This window comes from Tinamus guttatus, unplaced genomic scaffold (genome assembly GCF_059628265.1).
Source record: "Tinamus guttatus ecotype Peru unplaced genomic scaffold, ASM5962826v1 Tinamus_guttatus_pri_ptg001562l, whole genome shotgun sequence".
Taxonomy (NCBI): domain Eukaryota; kingdom Metazoa; phylum Chordata; class Aves; order Tinamiformes; family Tinamidae; genus Tinamus; species Tinamus guttatus.
Window position 1 is genome coordinate 1,653 of NW_028290096.1, and position 22,901 is coordinate 24,553.

A 22,901-nucleotide genomic window follows, 5' to 3' on the forward strand; every position below is an offset into this window, starting at 1 on the left:
GCGAGACCCAGGGCGGGACCCATAGCAAGACCCAGGGCAGGACCCACAGCGAGACCCAGGGCGGGACCCATAGCGAGACCCACAGCGAGACCCACGGCGGGACCCATAGCGAGACCCAGGGCAGGACCCACAGCGAGACCCAGGGCGGGACCCATAGCGAGACCCACAGCGAGACCCACGGCGGGACCCATAGCAAGACCCAGGGCAGGACCCACAGCGGGACCCACGGCGGGACCCACGGCGAGACCCAGGGCGGGACCCATAGCAAGACCCACAGCGAGACCCACGGCGGGACCCATAGCGAGACCCACAGAGTGACCCACGGCGCGACCCATAGCGAGACCCACGGCGGGACCCACAGAGTGACCCATGTGTGACCCACGGTGTGACCCACAGCGCGGGACAGGGTGCGGGACAGGGCGTGGAGCGGCAGGAACGGGGGGAAAATGGGAAAAAAAACGGGAGAAACGGGCGAAAAATGGGGGAAATGGGGATGAAAACGGGAGCAAACGGAGGAAAATTGGGGACAATTGGGCAAAATCAATGAAAAAAGACAAAGAAAGGAAACAAATTAGGGAAAACTGGGGGAAAAAAGGAGAAGAGCCCCAGACCCCCCAGCACCCCATAGAGTCCCCATTACCCATAGCTCCCCCGCCCATAGACTCCCCCCACCCCATAGATCCCCCCACCTCGCAGCTGCCCCACAGGCCCCCCACCCCACACCACACACCTGGCCCCATAGCTGCCCCATAGCCGCACCACAGTTGCCCCATAGCCACCCCACACCCGCCCCACACCACCCCACGCCGCCCCACACTGCCCCACACCTGCCCCACACCCGCCCCATAGCTGCCCATAGCCCCCCACACCACCCCACACCCGCCCCACACCTGCCCCACACCCGCCCCATAGCCCCCCCACACCACCCCACCCCACACCCGCCCCACACCCGCCCCACACCGCCCCACACCGCCCACAGTGCCCCATAGTTGCCCCATAGCCACCCCACACCTGCCCCACACCACTGCACACCCGCCCCACGCCCCCCACATACCCGACCCACTGCGCGAACTCCAGCGCGTTGGGGACGGTCGCGCTCAGCAGCACCAGCCCCACGTGCTCGGGCAGCAGGATGAGGGTCTCCTCCCAGACCACCCCCCGCTGCGACAGGCGGCGCCGTCACCGCCACCGGTGTCACCGTCACCGACGTCACCGTCACCGACGTCACCGTCACCGCGGTGTCACCGGTGTCACCCCCGGGGTCCCCATGTCCCCTGTGTCCCCTGTGTTCCTGTATCCCCCCATGCCCTCGTTGTCCCCATTGTCCCTATGGCACCACCTCAGAGTCATTGATGGAGTGCACCCCAATGTCCCAATTGTCCCTGTGTGCCCCTCAATGTCCCCTCATTGTCCCCAATGTCCCCATTGTCCCCATTGTCCCCACCTCAGGGTCGTTCATGTAGTGCACCCTGATGTCCCATTGTCCCCACATCCCCATTGTCCCCATTGTCCCCTCATTGTCCCCATTGTCCCCCCCATGTCCCCTCATTGTCCCCATTGTCCCACCTCGGGGTCGTTCACGTAGTGCACCCCCGATATCCCCAATGTCCCCATGTCCCCTCATTGTCCCAATGTCCCCCATTGTCCCCATTGTCCCCATCGTGTCCCCACCTCGGGGTCATTCACGTAGTGCACCCCAATGTCCCCCATGTCCCCTCATTGTCCCCAATGTCCCCCCATTGTCCCCAATGTCCCCATCGTGTCCCCACCTCGGGGGTCGTTCACGTAGTGCACCCCGATGTCCCCATGTCCCCCCATTGTCCCCATTGTCCCCCCATTGTCCCACCTCGGGGTCGTTCACGTAGTGCACCCCGATGTCCCCATTGTCCCACATCCCCATTGTCCCCACGCTGTCCCCATTGTCCCACCTCGGGGTCGTTCACGTAGTTGCACCTCGTCGAACACGACCCACTCCAGGTCCCGGATGACGTCGGAGCCGCCGTAGAGCATCGACCTGGGGACAGCGGGGACCGACTGGCACCGCCTGGCACCGACTGGCACGACTGTCACCTCCCAGCACCGCCTGGCACTTCCTGTCACTGCCTGTCACCTCCCGTCACCTCCCTGTCACCCCTGTCCCCCCGTGTCCCCCCATATCCCTGTCACTCCCATGTCCCCATCCCATGTCCCATTCCCTCTATGTACCCCCACGTCCCCATTGTCCCCAATGTCCCCCCGTTGTCCCCAATGTCCCCCCGTTGTCCCCATGTCCCCCCATTGTCCCCGTTGTCCCCACCGCAGGATCTCGGTGGTCATGACCAGGATGGCCGCCTCCGGGTGTAGCTGGATGTCCCCATTGTCCCCATCATCCCCATGTCCCCCCTGTTGTCCCCAATGTCCCCCATGTCCCCCATTGTCCCCATGTCCCCCATTGTCCCCATTGTCCCCAATGTCCCCCCATGTCCCCATGTCCCCCATGTCCCCAATGTCCCCATGTCCCCCCGTTGTCCCCCCCGTTGTCCCCACCGCAGGATCTCGGTGGTCATGACCAAGATGGCCGCCTCCGGGTGTAGCTGGATGTCCCCATGTCCCCATTGTCCCCATTGTCCCCATTGTCCCCAATGCCCCCAATGTCCCCCATGTCCCCATTGTCCCCAATGTCCCCCATTGTCCCCATGTCCCCCCGTTGTCCCCACCGCAGGATCTCGGTGGTCATGACCAGGATGGCCGCCTCCGGGTGTAGCTGGGTGTCCCCCGTGAGGAGCCCGACGTCCCCAAACGTCCCCTTGAAGTCCCGGAACTTCTGGTTGGAGAGGGCCTTGACGGGGGACGTGTAGATGGCCCTGGGGACGGGGGACAATGGGGGGAGATTGGGGACATGGGGACAATGGAGGACATGGGGACAGGGGACATGGGGACAATGGGGACAATGGAGACATGGGGGGAGATTGGGGACATGGGGGACATGGGGGGACATGGGGATATGGGGGGACATGGGGGACATTGGGGATATGGGGGACATGGGGGACATGGGGACAGGGGACAGGGGGACAATGGGGACAGGGGGGGAGATTGGGGACATGGGGGACATGGGGGACATTGGGGACATGGGGGACATGGGGACATGGGAGGACATGGGGGACATGGGGGACAATGGGGGACATTGGGGGACACTGGGGACGGGACATAGGGGCGTATTTGGCCACCAGGGTCTTCCCGTGACACAGGGGGTGACACAAGGGGCGATGGCAGTGACACAGGGGGTGACAGGGGGTGTCACAGGTGACACGGGAGGTGACAGGGGTGTCACAGGGATGTCACAGGATGTCACACGGTCCCCACCGCGCCAGGTGACGTCGCGCCAGCGCCAGGGCGTATTCGGCCACCAGGGTCTTCCCGTGACACAGGGGTGACACAAGGGGCGATGGCAGTGACACAGGGGTGACAGGGGGTGTCACAGGTGACACGGGAGGTGACACGGGTGTCACACGGTCCCCACCTTGCCAGGTGCCGCCGCGCCAGCGCCAGGGCGTATTCGGCCACCAGGGTCTTCCCGGCCGAGGTCGGAGCCGCCACCAGCACCGAGTGGCCCCGTTCCAGGCTGAGCAGCGCCCTCTGCTGGAACGGGTCCAGCGGGAACGGCCACTGCGGGGACAGGGGGACAGGGGGGGGAACGGGGACAACGGGGACAACGGGGACAGCGGGGACACAGGGGGACGGGGGGGGACAGCGGGGACAGGGGACAACAGGGGGGACGGGGACAGCAAGGGGACAACGGGGACAGGGGGGACAACGGGGACACGGGGGGACAGGGGGGACAACGGGGACAGCGGGGACAGGGAGGGGACAGGGAGGGACACGGGGGGACAGGGAAGGGACAGGGGACAGGGACAGGGGACAATGGGGACACAGGGGGACATGGGGACAGGGGGGACAGGGAGGGGACAGGGACACGGGGGGACATGGGGACATGGGGGGACAGGCAGGGACACGGGGATGGGGGGACATGGAGGGACAGGGAAGGGACACGGTGACAAGGAGGGACACGGGGACAGGGAACGGATGGGGACAGGGAGGGACATCGGGACATGTAGGGGACAAGGGGGGGGTGACACTCAGTGACTCCCCTAGGAGCCCCCCCCACCGAGGACCCCCCATGGGCCCCCTTAGGGCTGCCCCCCGTTGCCCCCGCCCCCATTTGGCCCCGCCCCTGACTCCACCCCCTCCCCGTGGCCCCACCCCACCGGACAGGCCACTTCTAGCGGCAGCCCCGCCCCTCTCCGTGACCCCGCCCCTTTGGCCCCGCCCCCACCGTGCAGGCCGGCTCCGGCAGCAGCCCCTCCCCATGACCCCGCCCCTCCCCATGACCCCGCCCCCTCCCCTTGGCCCCGCCCCCTCCCCTTGGCCCCGCCCCCTTGGCCCCGCCCCCACCGTGCAGGCCGGCTCTAGGGGCAGCTCCCCTCGGCCCCGCCCCTCCCCTTGGCCCCGCCCCCTCGGCCCCGCCCCCACCGTGCAGGCCGGCTCCGGCAGCAGCCCCTCCCCCTGACCCCGCCCCCTCCCCTGACCCCGCCCCGCCCCCTTGGCCCCGCCCCCTTGGCCCCGCCCCCACCGTGCAGGCCAGCTCCGGCAGCAGCCCCGCCCCTCCCCCTGACCCCGCCCCCTCCCCTTGGCCCCGCCCCCTTGGCCCCGCCCCCACCGTGCAGGCCGGCTCCGACAGCAGCCCCTCCCCATGACCCCGCCCCTCCCCGTGGCCCCGCCCCCTTTGGCCCCGCCCCCACCGTGCAGGCCGGCTCCGGCAGCAGCCCCTCCCCCTGACCCCGCCCCTCCCCTTGGCCCCGCCCCTCCCCTTGGCCCCGCCCCCACCGTGCAGGCCGGCTCCGACAGCAGCCCCTCCCCATGACCCCGCCCCTCCCCGTGGCCCCGCCCCCCTTGGCCCCGCCCCCATCGTGCAGGCCAGCTCCGGCAGCAGCCCCGCCCCCCTCGAGGCCCCGCCCCTCCCCTTGGCCCCGCCCCCTTGGCCCCGCCCCCACCGTGCAGGCCGGCTCGGGCAGCAGCTCCTCGAAGTCCCGCACGGGGGCGCTCGTGTCCACAAGCTCCGCCCACTGCTCCTCGGGGGGGGCCGGCGCGGGGGGGGCCGCGGGCTCCTCCTCCGGGGGGGGCGCGGGGGCGGGGCCGGGGGTGGCTCCTCCCCCTTCCTCCCCCTCCTCCTCCTCCTCCGGGGCCCCCCCCAGCCCCAGCGGCTCCAGAGCCCCCAGGAGGGCCGAGAGCGACGGGGGGGGCTCCCCCCCCCCGCGGGGGCCTGGGGGGGGGACGTGGGGTGAGACCCCCCCAAAAAGGGGCCCAGGCGTCCGGGGACCCCCCCAACCCCCCCCCCGCAGGGACCTGGTGTCCAGGGACCCCCCCAAAAAGGGGCCCAGGCGTCCGGGGACACCCCCGAACCCCCCCCAGGGGCCCAGGCGTCCGGGACCCCCCCAAAAAGGGGCCCAGGCGTCCGGGGACACCCCAACCCCCCCCCCCAGGGACCTGGTGTCCAGGGACCCCCCCGAACCCCCCCCAGGGGCCCTGGTGTCCGGGACCCCCCCCAAAAAGGGGCCCAGGCATCCGGGGACACCCCAACCCCCCCCCCCCAGGGGCCCAGGCGTCCGGGACCCCCCCCCCCACCTGCAGCCCCTTCCTGCAACACCCCCCGTGCCCCCCCCCAAAGTAACCCCCTTCCCCCCGGGGCAGAGTTACCCCCCCCCGGGTTAAACCTGCCCCCCCCCGGGGTAAACCTGCCCCCCCCGGGGTAAAACTGCCCCCCCCCCGGGTAAACCTGCCCCCCCGGCCCTACCTGGGGGCTGGAACTCGGCCCCGCGGCCCATCCCGGGGGGGGTCGTCAGCAGCGCTGGGGGGGGGAAAAGGGGTTAATGGGGGGGGGGGGGCGGACGCCTGGGCCCCCCCCGGTACCGGTTCCGCCCCCCCCGGTTCCGCCCCCCGGTACCGCCCCCCCCCCCGGTACCGGTTCCGCCCCCCCCGGTTCCCCCCCCCCCCCCCGGTACCGGTTCTGTCCCCCCCCCCCGGTACCGGTTCCACCCCCCCCCCCGGTACCGGTGCCGAAGTCGACGTCGTCCTCGGGGGGCTCCCGGCTCCGGATCTGCCCCAGGGGGGGGTCGTCCTGGGGGCCTGGGGGGAAGGGAGGGGCAGGAGGACGTGGGGACATTGGGGACATGGGGACATTGGGGGACACGGGGGGACATGGGGACATTGGGCACATTGGGGATATGGGGACATGGGGGACATGGGGGACATTGGGGACATGGGGGGACATGGGGACACTGGGGACATGGGGACATTGGGACATGGGGGGACATGGGGGACATGGGGACATTGGGGACATGGGGGACATGGGGACATGGGGACATGGGGGATATTGGGGGACATGGGGGACATGGGGACATGGGGGACATGGGGGACATGGGGGATATTGGGGGACATGGGGACATTGGGGACATGGGGACATTGAGGGGACATTGGGGACATGGGGAACATTGGGGACATGGGGGACATCGGGGTGTCACCGCGGGGGGTCTCACCCAACCAGAAGGGGGGGTCGGCGCCGCCCCCCCCCGGCTCCTTCCCGACCGTCCCGGGACCCTCGGGGACCTCCTGGGGGGGGGACAACGGGGGGGGGGCTGAGGGCCCCGGCGTCCGGGAGGCCCCGCCCCCCCGGGAGGCCCCGCCCCCCCGGGACCTGTTTGTGGGGGTGTTGGGGGGTATTGGGCGGGGGTTTGGGTGTTGTTGGGGTGTTGGGGGGTGTTGTTGGGGTGTCGCAGGGGTGTTGGGCGGGTGTTGGGGAGGTGTTGAGGGGTTGTGAGAGTGTTGCAGGGCTGTTAGCGGGGGGTTGGGGTGTTGCGGGGCTGTTGGGGTGTTGTTGGGGGTTGTTGGGGTTTTTGGAGGTACTGGGGTGTTGTTATGGGGTGTTGGGCGGTTGAGGTGTTGTTGGTTGTTGGGCTGTTGCGCTGTTGTTGAAGGCTGTTGTTACGCTGTTGTTGGGGTGTTGCGGTGTTGTTAGGAGTGTTGCGGTGTTGGGGCGGGCTGTTGGGGTGTTGTTGGTCTGTTGGTGGGCTGTTGCTGGGGCGTTGAGGGTACGGTTGGTGGGTGCTGGGCTGTTGTTGGGCTGTTGCGGGGGTGTTATTAGGGTGCTGGGGTGTTGTTGGACTGTTGTCAGGTTGTTGGGGTGATGTTCAAGTGTTGTCGCGCTGTTGCTGGGCTGTTGTTGGGGTGTCACTGGGCTGTTTTGGGGGCTGTTGTTGGGTTGTCATTGGGGTGTTATTAGGCTGTTGTTGGGATGTCGTTGGGCTGTTATTGGGTTGTTGTTCGGGTCTGTTGCGGGTGTCATTGGGCTGTTGCTGAGCTGTTATTGGGGCTGTTGTCAGGCTGTTGTTAGGCTGTTGTCGGGCTGTTATTGGGGCTGTTGTCAGGCTGTTGTTAGGCTGTTGTCGGGCTGTTATTGGGGCTGTTGTCAGGCTGTTGTTAGGCTGTTGTCGGGCTGTTATTGGGGCTGTTGTTGGGCTGTCATTGGGTTGTTTTAGGGGCTGTCAGGCTGTTGTCGGGCTATTGTCGGGCTGTTGTCGGGCTGTTGTTGGGCTGTTATAGGGACTGTCGGGCTGTTGTCGGGCTGTTGTCTGGGTGTTGTCGGGCTGTTATTGTGGCTGTTGTCAGGCTGTTGTTGGGCTGTTGTCGGGCTGTTATTGGGGCTGTTGTCGGGCTGTTGTTGGGGTGTCGTTGGGCTGTTATAGGGGCTGTCGGGCTGTTTGGCTGTTGTTGGGGCTGTTGTTCGGGTGTTGTCGGGGCTGTTGTTCGGGTGTTGTCGCGCTGTTGTCGCGCTGTTGTCGCGCTGTTGTTCGGGTGTGGTTCGGGTGTTGTCGGGCTGTGGTTCGGGTGTTGTCGGTGTGTTGTTTGGGTGTTGTCGGGGCTGTTGTTGGGCTGTGGTTCGGGTGTTGTTCGGGTGTTGTTCGGGCTGTTGTTCGGGTGTTGTCGGGGTGTTGTTGGGGCTGTTGTCGGGGTGTTGTTGGGCTGTTATTGGGGCTGTGGTTCGGGTGTTGTCGGGCTGTGGTTCGGGTGTTGTTCGGGTGTTGTTCGGGTGTTGTCGGGGTGTTGTTCGGCTGTTGTCGGGCTGTGGTTTGGGTGTTGTCGGGGTGTTGTCGGGGTGTTGTCGCGCTGTTGTCGGGCTGTGGTTTGGGTGTTGTCGGGGTGTTGTTGGGGTGTTGTCGCGCTGTTGTTCGGGTGTTGTCGGGGTGTTGTCGGGGTGTTGTCGGGGTGTTGTCGCGCTGTGGTTCGGGTGTTGTCGCGCTGTTGTCGCGCTGTTGTTCGGGTGTTGTCGGGGTGTTGTCGGGGTGTTGTCGCGCTGTTGTCGCGCTGTTGTCGCGCTGTTGTCGCGCTGTTGTCGCGCTGTTCCCCCCGTACCTGGCGGCAGCTCCTCAGCGCTCCCGTCCGCGGGTCCCGCTCCCCCCGCAGCCCCCCCGGCGCCGGCGTCGCCTCCACGACCAGCAGCGACCGCGGGAGGGGCCGCCGGGGGCGGGGCCTAAAGGGGGCGGGGCCTAAACGGGGGGGCCGGGAGCCCCCCCCAATCCACGACCCCCCCACGGGAGCCCCCCAAGACCCCCCGGGCCCCCCCAAAATCCACGACCCCCCCGAGACCACCCAGGACCCCCCAGATCCACGACCCCCCCCCCCGGGAGCCCCCCAAGACCCCCTGGGGCCCCCCCAAATCCGGGACCCCCCCCCCGAGACCCCTCCCAGACACCCCCCCCCACAAAGGCCCCCCCCATCCAGGACCCCCCCCCACCCCCTTTACCCCCCCCCGGATCCTGTTACCCCCCCCCGATCCCATTGACCCCCCCCAGCCCCCAGGGCCCCCCCAGCCCCCCCCCCGACCCTGTTACCCCCCAATTGCCCCCCCCGGTCCCTGTTACCCCCCCCGGGTCCCCCCAATTGCCCCCCCCCCCCGTACCTGGGGGGCGGGACCCCGTGGGGCGGCAGCCAATGGGGCGAGAGCAGGAAGAGCCGCTCGAGGGCGGGGCCCAAGGGGGGGGGCAGGGGGGGCAGCCCCTGCGGGAGCTGCGGGGGGGGGGGGCGGTTTTGGGGTGAATTCCCGCGGTTTTGGGGCTCCCCCGCACCGGCCCTCGTTTTGGGGTGAATTCCCGCGGTTTTGGGGCTCCCCCCCCGCAGCGGGTTCATTTTGGGGTGAACTCCCACGGTTTTGGCTCGTTTTTGGGTGAATTCCCACGGTTTCGGCTCATTTTGGGGTGAATTCCCGCAGTTTCAGGCTCATTTTGGGGTGAATTCCCGCAGTTTCAGGCTCATTTTGGGGTGAATTCCCGTGGTTTCAGACCATTTTGGGGTGAATTCCCATGGTTTCCGGGTCTCATTTTGGGGTGAATTCCCATGGTTTCAGCCCGTTTTGGGGTGAATTCCCGCGGTTTCCCCTCATTTCGGGGTGAATTCCCGCGGTTTCCCGGTCCCGTTTTGGGGTGAATTCCCGCGGTTTCCGGGGTTCATTTTGGGGTGAATTCCCGCGGTTTCAGGCTCATTTTGGGGTGAATTCCCGCGGTTTCCGGGTCTCGTTTTGGGGTGAATTCCCGCGGTTTCCCCTCATTTTGGGGTGAATTCCCGCGGTTTCTGGGGTTCATTTTGGGGTGAATTCCCGCGGGTTCCCGGTCCCGTTTCGGGGTGAATTCCCGCGGTTTCCCCTCATTTTGGGGTGAATTCCCGCGGTTTCAGGCTCATTTTGGGGTGAATTCCCGCGGTCTCGTTTTGGGGTGAATTCCCGCGGTTTCCGGGTCCCGTTTCGGGGTGAATTCCCGCGGTTTCCGGGTCTCGTTTTGGGGTGAATTCCCGCGGTTTCCCGGTCCCGTTTTGGGGTGAATTCCCGCGGTCCCGTTTTGGGGTGAATTCCCGCGGTTTCCGGGTCCCGTTTCGGGGTGAATTCCCGCGGTTTCCGGGTCTCGTTTTGGGGTGAATTCCCGCGGTTTCCCGGTCCCGTTTTGGGGTGAATTCCCGCGGTCCCGTTTTGGGGTGAATTCCCGCGGTTTCCGGGTCCCGTTTCGGGGTGAATTCCCGCGGTCCCGTTTTGGGGTGAATTCCCGCGGTTTCCGGTCCCGTTTTGGGGTGAATTCCCGCGGTTTCCGGGTCTCGTTTCGGGGTGAATTCCCGCGGTCCCGTTTTGGGGTGAATTCCCGCCGTTTCGGTCACTCACCGTGCACAGGGGGGGCGCCCCCCCCCGGCCCCCCCGCAGCTCCAGCCTCCCCCCACATCCCAGTTCCAGCAGAGCCAGCGGCAGCGCCCGGGGGGGCGGGGGGGGCAGCGCTGGGGAAGGGGGGGGGAAGGGGGGGTCAGGGGGGGCCACAGGGACCCATAGGGACCCATAGAGACCCCCCAGCCCCATAGAGACCCATAGAGACCCATAGGGACCCATAGGGACCCATAGGGACCCATAGGGACCCATAGGGACCCCCAAACCCCATAGAGACCCACAGAGACCCATAGAGACCCATAGAGACCCATAGGGACCCAGAGAGACCCCATAGAGACCCCATAGGGACCCATAAAGACCCCATAGAGACCCCATAGGGACCCATGGAGACCCATAGAGACCCCATAGGGACCCACAGGGACCCACAGGGACCCATAGAAACCCATAGAGACCCATAGGGACCCATAGGGACCCCATAGGGACCCACAGGGACCCATAGAAACCCATAGAGACCCATAGGGACCCATAGAGACCCCATAGAGACCCATAGGGACCCCATAGGGACCCACAGGGACCCATAGAAACCCATAGAGACCCATAGAGACCCATAGGGACCCCATAGAGACCCATAGAGACCCCATAAAGACCCCATAGAGACCCATAGGGACCACATAGGGACTCCTAGAGACCCATAGAGACCCATAGGGACCCATAGGGACCCATAGGGACCACATAGAGACCCATAGGGACCCATAGAGACCCATAGAGACCCATAGGGACCACATAGAGACCCCATAGAGACCCATAGAGACCCATAGAGACCATAGAGACCCATAGGGACCACATAGAGACCCCTAGAGACCCATAGAGACCCATAGGGACCCATAGGGACCCATAGGGACCCATAGAGACCCATAGAGACCCATAGAGACCATAGGGACCCCCAGCCCCATAGAGACCCCATAGAGACCCCATAGAGACCCCATAGAGACCCCATAGGGACCCCATAGAGATCCCATAGGGACCCATAGAGACCCCATAGGGACCCATAGAGACCCCATAGGGACCCATAGGGACCCCACAGAGACCCCATAGAGACCCCCGGCCCCATAGAGACCCCATAGAGACCCCCCAGCCCCATAGAGACCCATAGAGACCCATAGAGACCCCATAGAAACCCCCAGCCCCATAGAGACCCCTAGAGACCCTAGAGACCCCTAGAGACCCCATAGAGACCCCATAGGGACCCCATAGGGACCCCATAGGGACCCCATAGGGACCCCAATAGAGATCCCATAGGGACCCATAGAGACCCATAGGACCCATAGGGACCCCATAGGGACCCATAGGGACCCATAGGGACCCCATAGGGACCCATAGGGACCCATAGGGACCCCACAGAGACCCCATAGAGACCCCCGGCCCCATAGAGACCCCTAGAGACCCCTAGAGACCCATAGAGACCCCATAGAGACCCCATAGAGACCCCCAGCCCCATAGAGACCCCTAGAGACCCTAGAGACCCCTAGAGACCCCATAGAGACCCCATAGAGACCCCCAGCCCCATAGAGACCCATAGAGACCCCATAGAGACCCCATAGAGACCCCATAGAAACCCCATAGAGACCCCATAGGGACCCCATAGAGACCCCATAGGGACCCCATAGGGACCCATAGAGACCCCATAGGGACCCATAGGGACCCATAGAGACCCCATAGGGACCCATAGGGACCCATAGAGACCCCATAGGGACCCATAGGGACCCCCCAGCCCCATAGAGACCCCATAGAGACCCCATAGAGACCCCCAAACCCCATAGAGATCCCATAGAGACCATAGAGACCCCCAGCCCCATAGAGACCCATAGGGACCCCATAGAGACCCATAGAGACCCATAGAAACCCCATAGAGACCCATAGAGACCCCATAGAGACCCCCAGCCCCATAGAGACCCCTAGAGACCCCATAGAGACCCATAGAGACCCCCAGCCCCATAGAGACCCATAGAGACCCATAGAGACCCCATAGAGACCCCATAGAGACCCCATAGAAACCCCATAGAGACCCCATAGAGACCCCATAGGGACCCCATAGGACCCATAGAGACCATAGGGACCCATAGGGACCCATAGGACCCCATAGGGACCCATAGGGACCCCCAGCCCCATAGAGACCCATAGGGACCCCATAGAGACCCAAGAGACCCCATAGAAACCCCATAGAGACCCATAGAGACCCACAGCCCCACAGCCCCCCCGCAGCCCCCCCCGCAGCCCCCTGCAACCCCCCGCCCCACAAACACCCCACAGACCCCCCAAAAGAGCCCCAGCCCCATAGAAAGACCCAAAACCCCCACAAATGAACCCCAAAGCTCCCTATGGACCCCCCATAGCCCCCTATAGGCCCCATAGCCCCCCCAGAGCCCCCTATGGCCCCTCCCCCCGCCCCACCGATCCGCTCCAGCTCCATGGTGGGGACGCGGCGGCCTGACCCGGAAGCGCTCCCCGGAACCGGGCGGAAGCGCTCCCGTCATTGGGCGGAAGCCCTCAGCGCCGGGCGGAAGCTGCCGAACGGCCGCCCCCCTCGCCCCCCCCGCGCACCGGAAGCAGCGGCGCCGCCCCCCGCCGAGTCTCCTCCAATCAGCGCCCGCGGCGCAGCCAATGGGCGCCGGGTCGCTGGGTGGGGTGGGTTATGCAAATGAGGCGCGCGCGGCGCATTGTGGGGCGGCGCCGCCTCCTCCCCGCCGTGGCCCTGCGCCGTTGCCAGGGGAACCGCCGCCTGCCCGGCCCGGCCCCGCTTCCGGCCCGGCCTCCCCGCTTCCGGCTCGGCCCCGCTTCCGTTCCGGCTGGGTCCCGGTTCCGCCTGGGCTCTGTCCGGTCCCGGTTCGGTTCCGTTCCGGTTCTTTCCCGGTTCGGTCCCGGTTCTTTCCCGGTTCGGTCCCGGTTCCCGGTCCCGGTTCCGGTTCCGGTCCCGGCCCGCGATGCTGTCGCTGCCGCCGGCGCTCACGGAGGAGGAGGAGACGCTGCAGAAGCGTCTGGGGAAGCTGCGCAAGAAGGTGGCGCCTACGGGGCCATAGGGGGCTATAGGGGACCATAGAGTCTATGGGGCTATAGGGGGCTATAGAGAGAGTCTATGGGGCCATAGGGGGCTATAGGGGACCATGGGAGCGTCTATGGGGGCTATAGGGGGCTATAGGGGACCATGGGGAGGGTCTATGGGGCCATAGGGAGCTATAGGGGACCATGGGGAGGGTCTATGGGGCCATAGGGGGCTATAGGGGACCATAGAGAGAGTCTATGGGGGCTATAGGAGGCTATAGGGGACCATGGGGAGGGTCTATGGGGCCATAGGGGGCTATAGGGGACCATAGAGAGAGTCTATGGGGCTATAGGGGGCTATAGGGGACCATAGAGAGAGTCTATGGGGCCATAGGGGGCTATAGGGGGACCATGGGGAGAGTTTATGGGGCCATAGGGGGCTATAGGGGACCATGGGGAGGGTCTATGGGGCCATAGGGGGCTATAGGGGACCATAGAGAGAGTCTATGGGGCCATAGGGGGCTATAGGGGGCTATAGGGGACCATAGAGTCTATGGGGGCATAGGGGGCCATAGGGGACCATGGGGAGGGTCTATGGGGGCTATAGGGGGCTATAGGGGACCATAGAGTCTATGGGCCATAGGGGGCTATAGGGGGCTATAGGGGATCATGGGAGGATCTATGGGGCCATAGGGGGCTATAGGGGACCATGGGGAGGGTCTATGCGTGGCCAGGGGGCTATAGGGGGCCATGGGGAGGGTCTGTGGGGGCTATAGGGGACCATATGGGGCTATAGGGTCCGTAGAAATGGTCTGTGGAGGCCCAGGAGTCTACAGAGGGTAGTAGAGAGGATCTGCAGGGACCATAGGGCTCTATAGGCGGCTATAGGGGTCCATAGGGAGCCATAACAAGGGTCTATGGGGGCCGTTGGGGGCTATAGGGGCCATAAGGGGGGTGGGGGGACTCTGGGAGGGGGCAATGGGGCTGTAGGCCCTATAGGGAATGGGGAGGCCGTGGGGGGGCTATAGGGAGCCCATAGGAGCCATAGGGAGGTTATAGGGAGACCCTGGCAGAGCCACAGGGGCTCTAAGGAGGCCATGCGGAGCTATAGGGCGGCCATAGGGGCTATAGGGAGGTTATGGGGGTACAGGGAGACCATAGGGGCTATAGAGAGACCATAGGAATTAAAGGGAGGCCATAGGGGCTATAGGGAGGCCATAGGAGTTATAGGGAGGCCATAGGAGCTATAGGGAGGCTATGGGGGTACAGGGAGGCTATAGGGGCTCTAAGGAGGCTGCGGGCGCTATAGGGGCTCTAGGGAATCTATAGTCGCTCCAGGCAGCCCCTATGTCCCCCCCCCCGCAGAAGAAGGCCCTGCTGGCGCTGAAGAAGCAGCAGAGCTCGAGCGGGGCCGGCGGCCAGGGGGGCATCAAGCGCTGTGAGATGGGGGGGGGACACAGGGGGGGGGGCAACAACGGGGGGGGGGATAACACCGGGGGGGGGGGTAACACCGGAGGGGGGGTAACACCGGGGGGGGTAACACCAGGGGGGCATCAAGTGCTGTGAGCGGGGGGGGTAACACTGGGGGGGGCAACATGGGGGGGGGACACGGGGGGGTAACATGGGGGGGCATCAAGCGCTGTGAGTGGGGGGGACACGGGGGGATGGGGGCGGTGGGGGAGCCCTTGGGGGGGGCAGGATGGGGGGGGGCCCTTGGTCACTCGGGGGGGGGTGTCCCCGGCCACCCCAGGGGTCACCCCGGTGTCCCCCCCGTCACCCCCGTGTCCCCTCCTGCCCCGTGGGTCCCTCTGGGGTGTCCCCAGCCCCCTATGGGTCACCCCAATGGGGGTCACCCCAATGTCCCCTCCTGCCCCGTGGGTCCCTCTGGGGTGTCCCCCCCTGTCACCCCCGTGTCCCCCTCACCCTGTGGGTCACCCCAATGTCCCCTCCATGGGTCACTCTGGGGTGTCACCCCCATGTCCCCCTCACCCCATGGGTCACCCCAATGTCCCCCCATGGGTCACCCCCATGTCCCCCCCCTCGTTAGCCCTCTCAGAGCAGCCCCCCGTGGACACGGCCACGGCCACCCCGTGGGTCACCCCAATGTCCCCCCATGGGTCACCCCCATGTCCCCCCCTGGTCACCCCCGTGTCCCCCCTGTCCCCAGCGCTCTCGGAGCAGCCCCCCGTGGACACGGCCATGCCATGGGTCACCCCAATGTCCCCTCCATGGGTCACTCTGGGGTGTCACCCCCATGTCTCCCTCACCCCATGGGTCACTCCAATGTCCCCCCCGTCCCCAGCGCTGTCGGAGCAGCCCCCTGTGGACACGGCCACCCTGTGGGTCACCCCAATGTCCCCTCCTGCCCTGTGGGTCACCCCGGTGTCCTGTCCCCCCATGGGTCACCCCAAGGTCCCCCCGTGGGTCACCCCAATGTCCCCCCCTGGTCACCCCAATGTCCTCTCTCTCTGTCAGCCCTGTCGGAGCAGCCCCCCGTGGACACGGCCACCCCAGGGGTCACCCTGGTGTCCCCATCATGGGTCACCCCAATGTCCCCCCAGGGGTCACCCCGGTGTCCCCAGTCCCCCCTGGTCACCCCAATGTCCCCCCATGGGTCACCCCCGTGTCCCCAGCGCTGTCGGAGCAGCCCCCCGTGGACACAGCCACGGCCACCCCGTGGGTCACCCCCGTGTCCCCCTCACCCTGTGGGTCACCCCCATGTCCCCCCCTCGTTAGCCCTCTCGGAGCAGCCCCCCGTGGACACGGCCACGGCCACCGAGCAGGCCAAGCTGCTGGTCAAGTCCGGGGCCATCAGCGCCATCAAGGCCGAGACCAAGAGCAGCGGCTTCAAACGGTCCAGGACGCTGGAGGGGAAGCTCAAGGTGACCCCAAAACCCCCCGGACCCCCCGGGGAGCGGATGGACCCCCCGGACCCCCCGGACCCCCCGGGGAGCGGATGGACCCCCCCGGACCCCCCGACCCCCCCGGGGAGCGGATGGACCCCCCCGGACCCCCCCGTGACCCCCCCGGACCCCCCCGGGGAGTGGATGGACCCCCCCGGACCCCCCGACCCCCCAAGGGGGGGGCCCCGGCGTCTGGGACCCCCCCCAAACCCCCCCAGGAGGGGATGGGAACCCCCCCCCAGACCCCCCCGTGACCTCCCCGGGGAGCGGATGGACCCCCCCCGGACCCCCCCCCCGACCCCCCCGGGAAGGGGCCCCGGCGTCCGGGAGCGGATGGAGCCCCCCCAGGACCCCCCCCCCCCGACCCCCACGGGGGGGGGCTGGTGTCCAGGAGCACCTGGACCCCCCCCAAATCCCCCGACCCCCCAAGGGGGGGCCCCGGCGTCTGGGACCCCCCAGACCCCCCTCAGGGGGGGCCCTGGTGTCCGGGAGCGCCTGGACCCCCCCAAATCCCCTGACCCCCCAAGGGGGGGGCCCTGGCGTCCAGGACCCCCCCAAACTGCCCCCCGGGGGGGGGCTGCTGTCCGGGAGCAGATGGGAACCCCCCAAACCCCCCAACCCCCTGTGACCCCCCCGGGAGGGGATGGGAACCCCCAAACCCCCCGTGACCCCCCCGGGGAGCAGATGGACCCCCCCGGACCCCCCGACCCCCCCGAGAAGGGACCCCGGCGTCTGGGACCCCCCCAAACCCCCCCGGGAGGGGATGGGAACCCCCCCCGGACCCCCCAGGAAGGGGCCCCGGCGTCCGGGAGCGGATGGAGCCCCCCCAGGACCCCCCCCCGACCCCCCCGGGGGGGGCTGGTGTCCAGGAGCACCTAGGAACCCCCCCAACCCCCCCGTGACCCCCCTGGGGAGGGGATGGGAACCCCCAAACCCCCCAACCCCCCCGGGAGGGGATGGGAACCCCCAACCCCCCCGTGACCCCCCCCGGGAGGGGATGGGAACCCCCAAACCCCCCAACCCCCCCAGGAGGGGATGGGAACCCCCAAACCCCCCAACCCCCCCGGGAGGGGATGGGAACCCCCAACCCCCCCGTGACCCCCCCCGGGAGGGGATGGGAACCCCCAAACCCCCCAACCCCCCCAGGAGGGGATGGGAACCCCCAAACCCCCCGACCCCCCCGTGACCCCCCCGGGGAGGGGATGGGAACCCCCCCCAGACCCCCCCATGACCCCCCCAGGAGTGCATGGGAACCCCCAAACCCCCCGACCCCCCCGGGAGGGGATGGGAACCCCCAAACCCCCCAACCCCCCCGTGACCCCCCCAGGAGGGGATGGGAACCCCCCCCAAACCCCCCAACCCCCCCCCGGGAAGGGGCCCCGGCGTCCAGGCCCCCCCCGACCCCCCCGTCCCCCCCCAGGACCCCGAGAAGGGCCCGGCCCCCCCGTTCCAGCCCTTCCAGAGGAGCGTGTCGGCCGACGAGGACGGCAGCGAGGTGGGGGGGCGGGGGGGGGGGGAATGGGGGGGGTGTCGGGATTTGGGGGGCTGGGAATGGGGGGGCGTCCGGATTCAGGGGGGGCTTTGGGGGGGGGTCCAGATTTGGGGGGGGGGGGGGGGGAATGGGGAGTCGGGTTTCGGGGGGGCCTTCGGAGGGGGAAGGGGGGTGTCTGGATTCAGGGGGGTCAGTGGGGGTGTCTGCGTTGGGGGGGCCCTTTTTGGAGGGGGGGGGTTGGGTCATTTGGGGGTGCCCGGACGCCTGGGCCCTCTTTTTTGGGGGGGGGGGGTTTGGGGTGCCCGGATGCCTGGGCCCCTCTTTTGGGGGGGTCATTTGGGGGGTGTCTGGATTTGGGGGGGGGGTTGGGTCATGTGGGGGTGCCCGGACGCCCGGGCCCCTCAGGGGGGGGGGTCATTTGGGGGTGTCTGGACTGGGCGGGGGTTGGGTCATTTGGGGGCACCCGGACGCCTGGGCCCCTCTTTTTTTTGGGGGGGGGGGTTTTGGGGTGCCCGGACGCCGGGGCCCCCAACGCTCCCTCCCCCCCCCCAGTCGCGGCGCCCCCAGCGCAAGTCGCTCTATGAGAGGTGAGTGGGGGGGGCGGGGGGGGGGCAGGAACGACCCCCCCAATAACCCCCCCGTGACCCCCCCGTGTCCCCCCCCCAATAATTAACCCCCTCGTGACCCCCCCAATAACCCCTCCGTGTCCCTCCCGTGTCCCCCCAATAACCCCCCCGTGTCCCCCCCGTGTCCCCCCCCAATAACAACCCCCCCGTGTCCCCCCCAATAATTAACCCCCCGTGTCCCCCCCAATAACCCCCCGTGTCCCCCCCGTGTCCCCCCCCAATAACAACCCCCCCGTGTCCCCCCCAATAATTAACCCCCCCGTGTCCCCCCCAATAACCCCCCGTGTCCCCCCCGTGTCCCCCCCCAATAACAACCCCCCCGTGTCCCCCCCAATAATTAACCCCCCCGTGTCCCCCCCAATAACCCCCGTGTCCCCCCCGTGTCCCCCCCAATAACAACCCCCCCGTGTCCCCCCCAATAATTAACCCCCCCGTGTCCCCCCAATAACCCCCCCGTGTCCCCCCCGTGTCCCCCCAATAACCCCCCCGTGACCCCCCCATGTCCCCCCCCGTGTCCCCCCCCAATAATTAACCCCCCCATGTCCCCCCCAATAACCCCCCCGTGTCCCCCCCCGTGTCCCCCCCAAATAATTAACCCCCCGTGTCCCCCCAATAACCCCCCCGTGTCCCCCCATGTCCCCCCCCAATAACAACCCCCCCATGTCCCCCCCAATAATTAACCCCCCCGTGTCCCCCCCAATAACCCCCCCGTGACCCCCCGTGTCCCCCCAATAATTAACCCCCCCGTGTCCACCCCCAATAATTAACCCCCCCCGTGTCCCCCCCAATAACCCCCCGTGACCCCCCCATGTCCCCCCAATAACAACCCCCCCCGTGTCCCCCCCCAATAATTAACCCCCCCGTGACCCCCTCGTGTCCCCCCCGTGTCCCCCCCCCCCAATAATTAACCCCCCCCCGTGTCCCCCCCCCCAGTTTCGTCAGCGCCTCCGAGCGGCTGCGGGAGCCCGAGGGGGGGGGGGCGGCGCCGGGGGGCCCCCCCCGCGGGGACCCGCCCCCCCCCGAGCGGGGGGAGCGCGAGAGGCGCCTGGACTGGAGCCCGAGGGGGACGACGAGAGGGGGGGGCGCCCGGACGGGGCCTTCCGGCGTGAGCGGGGGGGGGACGAAAAGGGGGCGGGGCTTCCGGGTGAGCGGGGGGGGGAAGGGGGCGGGGGGGTAACGGGGGGGGCATGGGGGGGGTAATGGGGGGCGGGGCCTTCCGGGGTGAGCGGGGGGGAAAGGGGGCGGGGCCTTCCGGGGTGAGCGGGGGGAAAGGGGGCGGGGCCTTCCGGCGTGAGCGGGGGGAAAGGGGGCGGGGCCTTCGGGGTGAGCGGGGGGGAAAGGGGGCGGGGCCTTCCGGGGTGAGCGGGGGGGGGGACACGGGGGGGATAACGGGGGGAGGGGTGCCCGAAGGGGGGAGCACCGGGGGGGGGGTGGAAGGGAGGGGGGGCATCTGGGGAGGGGCCCTTCCAGTGGGGGGGGGGGGTGTACCCGGACGCCCGGGCCCTTTTTGGGGGGATGGGGGGTTCCCAGAGCCCCTTTAAGGGAGGGGGGGGCCAGACGTCTGGGCCCCTTTAAGGGGGCGGGGCGATAAAAAGGGGAGGAGCTCCCGGACGCCTGGGCCCCTTTAAGAGCGGGGGGGTTCCCAGATGCCCGGGCCCTTTTTTGGGGGGTATGGGGGCGGTTCCTGGGCGTCGCGGTCCCTTTAAGGGAAGGGGGCGGTTCCCGAGGCCCCGCCCACGCCCCGCCCCCCCAGGCTCGGACTCGTTCCCCGAGCGCCGCCCCCCCCGCAAGGGCAACACCCTCTACGTGGCGGGGGCGGAGCTTAGCCCGGAGCTGCTGCGCGGAGCCTTCGGCCCCTTCGGAGCCATCATCGACCTCTCGGTGGACGCGCCCCGCAAGTGGGCGGGGCCTCGGGAAAGGGGGCGGGGCCTTGGGAACGGGGGCGGGGCCTCGGGGCTTTGGTGTAGGGCAGGGCCTTGGTGGGGGGCGGGGGTCCTGGTGTGGGGGGCGGGGCTTTGGAGTGGGCGGGGCTTCGGCGGGGGCGGGGCTTCGAGCACAAGGGAGGGGCGAGGGGAGGAGCTGGGGGGGTCAAGGTGGGATGGGCTGCAAGGGGAGGAGTGGGCGGGGCCTCGGAGGGGGGCGGGGTCCCGGCGGGGGCGGGGCGAGGGGAGGAACTCGGGGGGGTCAAGGTGGGCGGGGCTGCAGGGGGAGGAGGGGCCTGTCCGGGTAATGGGGGTGGGGCTAAGGTGGGAGGGCCTGTGGGGAGGCACCAGAAGGGTTGAAGTAGGAGAGGGCGGGGCTATAAGAGGGAGTGGAGCTAATGAGAGGGGCGGGGCTAAGAGGAAGGTGGTTGAGGTGGGCGGGACCTGTTGCTTGGGTGGGGCGGGGCTATGGGAGGGGCGTGGCCTCAGCGCGGCCCCGCCCCCTCCCAGCTGCGCCTTCGTCACCTTCGAGAAGATGGAGTCGGCCGACCAGGCCATGGCCGAGGTGGGCGGGGCCTGGAGGGGAGGCGGGGCCTGGAGGCCAACGGGGGCGGGGCCTGCCCTGATCCCACCCCCAGCTGCACGGTGGTGGTCCAGGACGCGGGGGCGGGTCGGGGGGCGTGGCCATCCTTGAGCCCACCCCTTTCCCCGCCCCCCCAGCTCCACGGCGCCGTGGTCCAGGACGTGGGGGCGGGTCCAGAGGGGGGGCGGTCCCTGCGCTGACCCCGCCCCTTTCCGCAGCTCCACGGCGCCGTGGTCCAGGACGTGGGGGGGGGGGGGGGGGGCGGGTCCAGGGGGGGCGTGGCCATCCCTGACTCCGCCCCTTTCCGCAGCTCCATGGCGCCGTGGTCCAGGACGTGGGGGCGGGTCCGGGGGGGGCGGTCCCTGCGCTGACCCCGCCCCTTTCCCCGCCCCCAGCTCCATGGCGCCGTGGTCCAGGACGTGGGGGGTGGGCCCAGGGGGGGCGTGGCCATCCCTGACCCCGCCCCTTTCCGCAGCTCCACGGCGCCGTGGTCCAGGACGTGGGGGGCGGGGTTGGGGGCGGTCCTTGTGCTGACCCCGCCCCTTTCCGCAGCTCCACGGCGCCGTGGTCCAGGACGTGGGGCGGGTCCGGGGGGGGCGTGGCCATCCCTGACCCCGCCCCTTTCCCCAGCTCCACGGCGCCGTGGTCCAGGACGTGGGGGCGGGTCTAGGGGGGCGGTCCTTGCGCTGACCCCGCCCCTTTCCCCGCCCCTTTCCCCAGCTCCACGGCGCCGTGGTCCAGGACGTGGGGGCGGGTCCAGGGGGGCGTGGCCATCCCTGACCCCGCCCCTTTCCGCAGCTCCACGGCGCCGTGGTCCAGGACGTGGGGGGCGGGTCCAGGGGCGGTCCCTGCACTGACCCCGCCCCTTTCCCCGCCCCCAGCTCCACGGCGCCGTGGTCCAGGACGTGGGGGTGGGTCCGGGGGGGCGGTCCCTGCGCTGACCCCGCCCCTTTCCGCAGCTCCACGGCGCCGTGGTCCAGGACGTCCAGCTCCGCGTCAGCATCGCCCGGAAGCAGCCGCTGCTGGACGCGGCCACCGGGAAGTCGCTCTGGGGGTCCCTGGGTGAGCGGGGGGGCCGGGGGGGCGTCCCGGACGCCGGGGCCCCTTTGGGGACCCCCCTGACGCCCCCGTCCCCCCCCAGCGGTGAAGAACAGCGCCAAGGGCTGTCACCGCGACAAGCGCGCGCAGGTGGTGTACAACGAGGACCTGTTCGGCGCCCAGTGACGCTTCATTGCACCGCGTGTCACCGCGTGTCACCGCGTCGCGTCACCGCGTGTCACCACGTGTCACCGCGTCGCCCATTACAGCGTGTCACCGTGTCACCGCGTGTCACCGCGTCGCTCGCTACACCGTGTCACCGCGTGCCGTTGTGCATCACACACATCCTTGCCGTGTCCTTGCGTGTCCTTAGCGTGTCCTTAGCGTGTCCCCGGCGGGTCCCTACCCTGTCCCCAGCGCGTCATTGTCCTGTCATTGTTGTGTCTTTGTTGTGTTCTTGGCGTGTCCTTAGCGAGTCGTTTCCGTGTCATTGTCGTGTTTTTGTCGTGTTGTTCTCATGTCCCTGGTGTGTCCCTGGTGTGTCCTTCCTGTGTCATTCCCGTGTCCCTATCGTGTCCCCGCTGTGTCCGGCAGGAATCCCAGGTCCTCATCATGTCGTTCCCGTGTCGTTCCCGTGTCGTTCCCGTGTCGTTCCCGTGTCGTTCCGGTGTTATCCCGTGTCATCCCGTGTTATCCCGTGTCATTCCGTGTCGTTCCCGTGTCATTCCCGTGTCATTCCCATGTCATTCCCGTGTCATTTCCGTGTCGCTCCTGTGTTGTTCCCGTGTCGTTGCCGTGGTGTCGTTCCCGTGTTATCCCGTGTCGTTCCATGTTATCCCGCGTCATTCCCGGCCGTGTCCGGCAGGAATCCCAGGTCCTCGTCGCGCAGCCCCCCCTGCAGCCAGGGCAGCAGCTCCAGCAGGTTCCCGTGTCATTCCCATGTCATTCCCGTGTCATTCCCGTGTCATTCCCGTGTCATTCCCGTGTCGTTCCCGTGTCATTCCCGTGTCGTAGCCGTGTCGTAGCCGTGGTGTCGTTCCCGTGTCATTCCCATGTCCTTGCCA

At 68.1% G+C, this 22,901-nt stretch overlaps 1 protein-coding gene across 1 annotated transcript; it reads left to right on the top strand.

Annotated features, from left to right (window-relative positions):
• Positions 1–13,192: 13,192 nt before the first annotated feature.
• Positions 13,193–22,023, top strand: LOC148590235 (negative elongation factor E-like). Its single transcript, XM_088539285.1, is given in 11 exon segments — positions 13,193–13,290; positions 14,639–14,711; positions 16,010–16,155; positions 17,597–17,671; positions 18,221–18,255; positions 19,228–19,346; positions 19,349–19,399; positions 20,048–20,192; positions 20,727–20,781; positions 21,759–21,861; positions 21,941–22,023. Coding segments are annotated over 11 exon segments (960 nt in total). The 5' UTR covers positions 13,193–13,215.
• Positions 22,024–22,901: the final 878 nt, after the last annotated feature.